The sequence below is a fragment of the Cuculus canorus genome, chromosome 3 (assembly GCF_017976375.1).
Source record: "Cuculus canorus isolate bCucCan1 chromosome 3, bCucCan1.pri, whole genome shotgun sequence".
Taxonomy (NCBI): Eukaryota; Metazoa; Chordata; class Aves; order Cuculiformes; family Cuculidae; genus Cuculus; species Cuculus canorus.
In genome coordinates, this window is record NC_071403.1 from 65,934,335 (window position 1) to 65,941,358 (window position 7,024).

Genomic DNA, 7,024 nt, shown 5'->3' on the forward strand with positions numbered 1-7,024 from the left:
CCAAATAAAGAGAAAACCATGAAAGAACAAGATTGCATTCTTCTGAGTGGAGACAGGCAATATCACAGAAAAACAGAAATGGAACACAACGAGGATAGTACGTTACAGGGGAAAAAGAAATACTGAAACAGACAAAGAAGAGGCAAGCCCAATATAAAGCAAAAAATGAAAACTATCAGAAGTTTAAAACACAAGCAAAAGCTTTCAAATTTGCCTTGAAATATATTTACATTACCAGACACTGCAGCCTTGCCTGATGTTACACTTGCCCAGTAGCACCAAACACTCCAAATTTCTGTAACATTTTAATTAAAATATTTAGCATTCTGTAAATATCATCAAGTTGATATTGTGAACAGAAAGGAGAAACTGATGGAATGCCAAAAGAAGATTTTTTCATAGAAGGGGTTATAGGGAAAGTAGTACAAATGCAGAAACAAAAGATACAGAAATACCAAAAATACCATAAGGAAAAAAATTAGAAAGCTACATCTACTTATGGGATAAAAAAACAACTGCTCCTCTCCACAAAACAATAGAACTAATGATTTTTAATATCAAAGTCACAACTGATAGGTCTACTATTAGCCAAACAAGTGCTTATTCTTTAAAGCTACTGTGTTTGTTGTGAACATCTAGCTTTGCAGATATAAAAGCAATTTTTTTCCTGCTCCAAACAAGAGGCATGGAGCAAACTTGTTAAAGAAGTCCTGCATTTCCCGTTGCATTTCCAGGTCCTGTTTAACTTTCAACTCCTTGGATGGGGGTCAGTGGGGCTGGGGGAAAATCTTATATTTCTGGAAAAATATAAAGCACTCTAGTCGCTGTTATTGCTAGAGCCTGAAAACCTCAACACTGTAGCGGCAAATGGGACTGAAAACTTCACATTTTTTAACCAGTTGCTCCAATTCATTGTACATGAACGGACTATTTATTTATATTAAAAAACTATACAAAACCAGTATCCAGATATTTCAGTTCCTATCTCCTACCTGAGACCTTGCTAGTTGATGAGGCAAAGCTGCAGTCAGTCGGGAGGTCCCCGTCACTTTCAGAGAGAGATAACAAGTGCAGAAGGCTAGGTCTCTCTGGTTCACTGTCCACATCGGTACTGCTGTCGCATACCTGTTTTTGTAAACACATCACTGTATTATCTACTGTTAGTCACTGTTTTAAGTTGAAGAAACCAAATAAAGCAGGATAGATGCATGATCAACAGGAAATGTAGTTTAAACTCAAACTGTTCACATTTTCACTTTCTCTATGAATCACCAGCACCAAAGGAAAACTTGCAAAAAAGTATTTTTAAAGGATTTCTTGAGATAAATGAGTCTTCTAGTGATTACATTACGTTTCAGTCTGCTACAATGACCAGAAAGCTGGCAATATAGAGAATCAAACCGTGATAAAATAAGTAACTTCAAGAGAGCAGGCATGAAAGGATGGTAGCTGATGAAGCAATTTCATATTCCAGTTTCTGCTCTATCTACAGACTATCTATGCCAAGACAAAGCAATATTTTTAAATAAGCTGTTTTCCATACTTGGAGAACTATTTTTCTCTCAAAATAACAAAAACAACAAAATAGACATACGGAACCCTGTTTAGAAGACATTCTTCATACTGAAGTGACATTAATACAAGCTAAAAATGTAGCTTGAATAAAGAGGGTTTCTGTTGTTACTTCCTAAGGTACCCAACATCTCAGCGGATTTGAGCTTTTCACTTACTGATAATGCTTGGACAGCTTCCCCAGCTGTTCTGTTGCAATAGGCCTGTTTGCTCTTCTGAAGGTAACGCCTCCAAAAATTGCACAGAACTTCATCCTGACAAATACCAATGGAGAGTGATTAGCACAACGTTGACAAGATCATTAATTGCTGAGAGAACAGACTGTAACTTCTAACTCAGGAATCTGAACAATGTTTCAGCTCTACTTTCATTAACTGATTTATAAACTACGTTTTAGAATTACTAGAGAAGCTAAGTTTGTTTTCGTATGCTCAATGTTTTTAAACAGGGAGTTGTTAGATTTACTTTAAAAACTACAATCTCTTAACACAACACCTTCTGTAACACACAGACAGCATGTACAACTCACATTGACATTTACATACCTTCATTTGTGGACATACTCCTAAAGCTTCTAAAGCTTCAGCTTGTTTCTTGAGAACAAGCTGAAAGCCTTCACAAACATACCACTCACAGCTTTCACCTAAGTTTAAAAAAAAAAAAAAGTATGACTTTTTTTTTGTTGTTTGTACTGGCTTGGAGGTTTTTTTAACCTTATGCACACTTACTTCCGCTTAATATTCTGTTCCCTTGGCATAGGGACGGAGACACATCTCTATTGAATAATTTCAGATCCTAGGGCACAGACCAGCTACACTGAATACTCAGTTAACTTCCCTTTATTCACAGCCTTAATCAAGAAGAAAAGCTATTGAACAAGTACTGTTTGGCACACATTTCTCAAAATAATATATTTCACTATAACTTCTAGTGTGGCATTTATAATTGAGTGGACAGTTTTTTAAGTGACCAGCTTTAAAATAGCTGAGAACCTGTCATTAAAAAATGAAATACGATCATTTCTTTCCCATCTCCAGCACAGAAAACTGGAACACCTTACAGGGGTGAGTCAGGAAAAAACCAACCAATATCACTATGCTCTTCACCATTCTCTCCCACAGAGTCACACACATTTAAATGAAAGAAACTTCCTCAGATATTCTGGACTTCTAGCGATGCTCAGCACAACATGAATTTCACAAGGAGCAGACATGCTCCAACATATTCGCTATTCCTTCTGACTGCACTACATTTACCTTTCACCTTTGCCTCTATATCTGCAGCTCCTTTTCTACAGGTTTTTAGTTTTACAAATTTTCTCTGCATTTCTCAACTTCCTTTTCATTCCCTCCACTCTTATTTTTCCTTCCAATCATACTTCACATCTCACTGTATTAGAAGTTATCTGATCAAAGGTTCTGTCCTGCTTTAATGATGTTGGCTTTAACTGTTCACCACAGACACAGCTTACTCCTATAAAGGCATGAAAATAAGCCGCCATAGTACAATTTAACTGCACTTACAGAAGAGACTGTATGAAGCTAAGGATTTCTTTCTTAAGAAGCCTGGGGGGTGGCTAATGACAGTCCTAACAGGAGAAATAAAAAGCATGAAGTGGTAGACAGCTCAGACTTTAGGAGCAATACACAATAAAGACAAGCAGAGGCATTAAGGTTGTTTCCCTTTTCACTCCTCTCTTTATTTCCATGCAACTGTTTGTTTTGAAGGAATGCAGCAATCCACTGCCACCGCAGCAGAGTGAAGATAAGTCGGTGTATCAGGGATAACCCCATGCTTCATTTAGCACTGTAATGCATTTTTCCTTTTTGAAAGCAGCCAAACTGTAAAACATCAATCCAGCCATCCCAGTATACACCCATAGCTCCAGCAGCAGCCTTACCATAACATCCTTACGGCACTTATCACCCTTCATAATAATCATTATTGTTCTGAATCATGAAATTAAAAAGCATAGAAGTGACTCTGGATGAAAATAAAAGATATACTATTGGTTTAGCTACTGTAACTGCAAAACATCACTTCCACGTAGGTTTCTATGTACATTACAGGGCCAAATACCTGTAACGTAAGCCAGACTGACAGTCTTAAGAGCTGGACCTTTTTACATCTCACTTATGAAGACAGACAACTTTTCTGGTTTTATGACAGCCATCACAAGGAAGGAACAAAGGGATCACAAGGAAGGAACAAAGGGATCACAACATATGAATGCATGCCACCAGTATTTTCAGGGAGTATTGGCTTCCAAAAATCAAAGTGGCAATAAGTACATATAGCTCCGTTCAATCAAAGAAGAATCACCACCAGGCTCACAGAGGTCACCCATGGCTCAGGAAAGTCATCAAAAATGACCACTGAAAGTTGTGACAACATGTGGGGGCTGTATTTTGTTCCTGTTCTCACAGTCTTTTCCAGCTATCTGCTTTTCACCACCATCAAAGACACCGTGGGCTAGGTAAACCCTGGCTGAAGAGCCACTCTTAAGCAAAATACAGAGAGAAATTCATACATACCATTTTTTTCCTGCTTTCTTAAGCCTTTGGAGATTGTCTGTACTCTTGTATTAGAAATAAAATCAGTGCTTACAACTTCTCTAGTTCTCTGCAAAACAGGAATACATCTTAGCAAGGAAAAATGCCAGGCCTAACTTGCACAAAATGCCCTATCGTAAAACTTAATGGATGGATTTGTTCAAATCTGGGAAATACAGTCATGTGCATCGGGGTTTGCCTACACTGGCACTGCACTGAAGCACAGCAATGCCCAGGCAATACCTCTGAGGCATCCAGACAGCACACCTGCAACACAGCTACAGCAACACAGCTACTTAACATGGCTTATATTAAATGTTGCGATTTCAAGAAACATCAGTTTTAAACAGAGTCATGTAAAGCATGAAAAAGGCAGAATCAGAATGCTGCCTTCAACTTCTAATACCAAGAAGGAAATTGAACATTTACTTAATAAAAAGATGATGAGAGAGCAGGAGCACTTCCCCTATGAGGACAGGCTAAGGGGCTTGGGGTTGTTCAGGCTGAAGAGAAGGCTCTGGGGAGACCTTAGAGCAGCCTCCCAGTATTAAATGGGGCTCCAGGAAAGCTGGGGAGGGGCTCTTGATTGGGGAGTGCAGTGATAGGACGACTGGGTAATGGATTTAAGCTGAAAGAGTGGAGGTTTGGATTAGATGTTAGGAAGACATGTTTTTTACTGTGAGGGAGATGATGAAGTGGCCCAAGTTGCCCAGCAAAGTCCTGAATGCCTCATCCCTGGAACTGTTCAAGACCAGGTTGGATGAGGATTTAAGCAACCTGATCCAGTGGAAGGTGTCCCTGACCACAGCAGGGGGATTGGAACCAGTTAAGTCCCTTCCACCCCAAACCATTCTATGATTCTATAAAAAAAACAAGAAGCAATCAAAATAAACCTTTTCTAAGGCCAGCAGCTTAGCTTTTTTACCTCAGTAACATTGTGGCAAGATCTGCAATAAAATCTGCCTCCGTCAGTGATACCCCAGTTCACTTCTGAACACTGGGCACAGCGTTCATTAAAATCTCTCTAAAAAGAAAAAAAAATTAGTTTCAGATGTGTTCAGGTAAGACAAATGGCACCATTGCTGGGCTACAGCACAGCTTTTGAGATTATTCATAGAGAAGAATACTTAAGTCCTTCACATTTGCTCTAAGTAAATAACTACTGATCACAGCATTTCCTATCAGTCACACTGAACTGAACAAACCATTGTAGCTGCCAAGCACCAGCTCTTAGGTGTGGTAACCTTGGCACAAGGGGAATAATAATCCAAACCAAGCACACATGACACGTATTGGGAAAACCACCCTTCAGAAACAGAAGCAGAGACCAAAAGCAGAAGCAGGAGGTAAAACATGGTGAAGAGGCTGGAGAACAAGTACTATGAGGAGTGGCTGAGGGAGCTGCGGTTGTTCAGCCCAGAGAAAAGGAGACCAAGGGGAGACCGCACCACTGTCTACAACTGCCTGAAAGGAGGTTGTAGAGAGGTGGGTGTTGGTCTCTTCTCCCAGGTGACAGGCAGTAGAACCAGAGGGAATGGCCTCAAGCTGCGCCAGGGGAGATTTAGGTTGGCTGTTAGGAGGAATTTCTTTACTGAAAGGGTAGTCAAGCACTGGCAGAGGCTGCCCAGGGAGGTTATGGAGTCCCCATCCCTGGGAGGGTTTAAAAGACGCGCAGATGAGGTGCTCAGGTTTAGCAGTGGGCAAGTACCATTGGACTCAAGGATCTCAAAAGACTTTTCCAACCAAACAACTCCAAGATTCCATGTGATTCTATGAAAGTAAACACACAGAACTGTGAGGAAACACATGCAGTTGGGGAAAGCTTTTACAAGCCGGTGAGGAGTCATTCTGGGAGAAAGTGAGACTTTCTGGCAGAGAAGGAAAAAAAAGAAAGAAAACAATAGATATTTAAAAAGATGTTTTAAAAAGGCGGTTTTCAGAAGCATCCACGGGGGGGGGGGGGGGGGGGGGGGGGGGTCGGAGGAGGGGGAAGGGAAGATGGAGGGGAGGAGATGGGAGGAGGAAAGATGAGGGGGGATACAGATAGAGGGAAAGATGAGGGGGGAACAGATGGGGGCAGGCTGGGGGGGACACAGGTCGGGGGGGACAGATGGGGGGACACAGAGGCTGACTGGAGGGGCAGACGGGGAGACACGGATGGGGGGAAGAGACGGGGACTCAGACGGGGGAACATGGATGGGGGGATAGACGGGGGAACAGATTGGAAGGGTCACAGACACAGGGGGGCAAATAGGGGAGGACAAACGGGGGGGACAGATGGGGGAACACAGCTGGGGGACACACATGGAGGGAACACAGAACCGGGGGACGCAGACGTGGCGTGGGAGGGGGGGAGGGCACAGAGCCCCCTCCTCCGCGGCTGCCGAGCCCCGGGCAGGGCAGGCGGCGCCCACCCTCAACTCCCCCATCCCCAGAGCCGCCCCGCCCGCACCGCGTCCTCCTCGTCCATGCCGGCAGCAGCCCCGCACCACGGCGACAGCGCCGGCCTGGAAACGGCAGCCCCGGCGCTTACGTTCCGGGGCACGCCTGGTCCGGCCGCCTTTCCTGCCCGCCACGCGTCCCGGACACCGGTTCCTGGGCAGCGGGGGTGATGCGGGACCTGCGGCAGCACCGAGGGGCGAGGGAGCCCCGCGCCCGGGAACATGGGGCGCCTGAGACGGGACAGGGGTGCTTCACCTCCCAGGGGACACATGGTGCCTTAGTGAGGGGACATGGATGCTTCACCTCAGAGAGGACATGGAGCAGTGATGGGATATGAGTGCTTCATCTCTCAGGGGACACGGGGTGCCTCAGCGAGGGGACATTCCAGTTCTGGAATCCTCAAAAAACGAAGGATATGGAGCTCTTGGAACAGATCCAGAGGAGGCTGCAAAGATGAT

At 43.6% G+C, this 7,024-nt stretch overlaps 1 protein-coding gene across 2 annotated transcripts in view; it reads right to left on the minus strand.

Moving 5' to 3' along the window:
• The window catches only part of TAF1B (TATA-box binding protein associated factor, RNA polymerase I subunit B), a 52,368-nt gene extending 45,602 nt beyond the window's left edge, over window positions 1-6,766 (minus strand). Inside the window, exons 1-6 of one of the 2 annotated variants that reach the window (XM_054063324.1) lie at window positions 6,577-6,766; window positions 5,050-5,148; window positions 4,107-4,194; window positions 2,118-2,215; window positions 1,731-1,826; window positions 993-1,125 (exon numbers count right to left, since the gene is read on the minus strand). In XM_054063324.1, coding sequence (XP_053919299.1) covers window positions 993-1,125; window positions 1,731-1,826; window positions 2,118-2,215; window positions 4,107-4,194; window positions 5,050-5,148; window positions 6,577-6,594 — 532 coding nt within the window. In that variant the 5' untranslated portion in view covers window positions 6,595-6,766. Of the gene's footprint in view, window positions 1-992; window positions 1,126-1,730; window positions 1,827-2,117; window positions 2,216-4,106; window positions 4,195-5,049; window positions 5,149-5,832; window positions 5,992-6,576 lie in introns of those variants that run through there. The other variant, XM_054063325.1, reaches the window with a different exon arrangement.
• Between the last annotated feature and the right edge of the window lie 258 nt (window positions 6,767-7,024).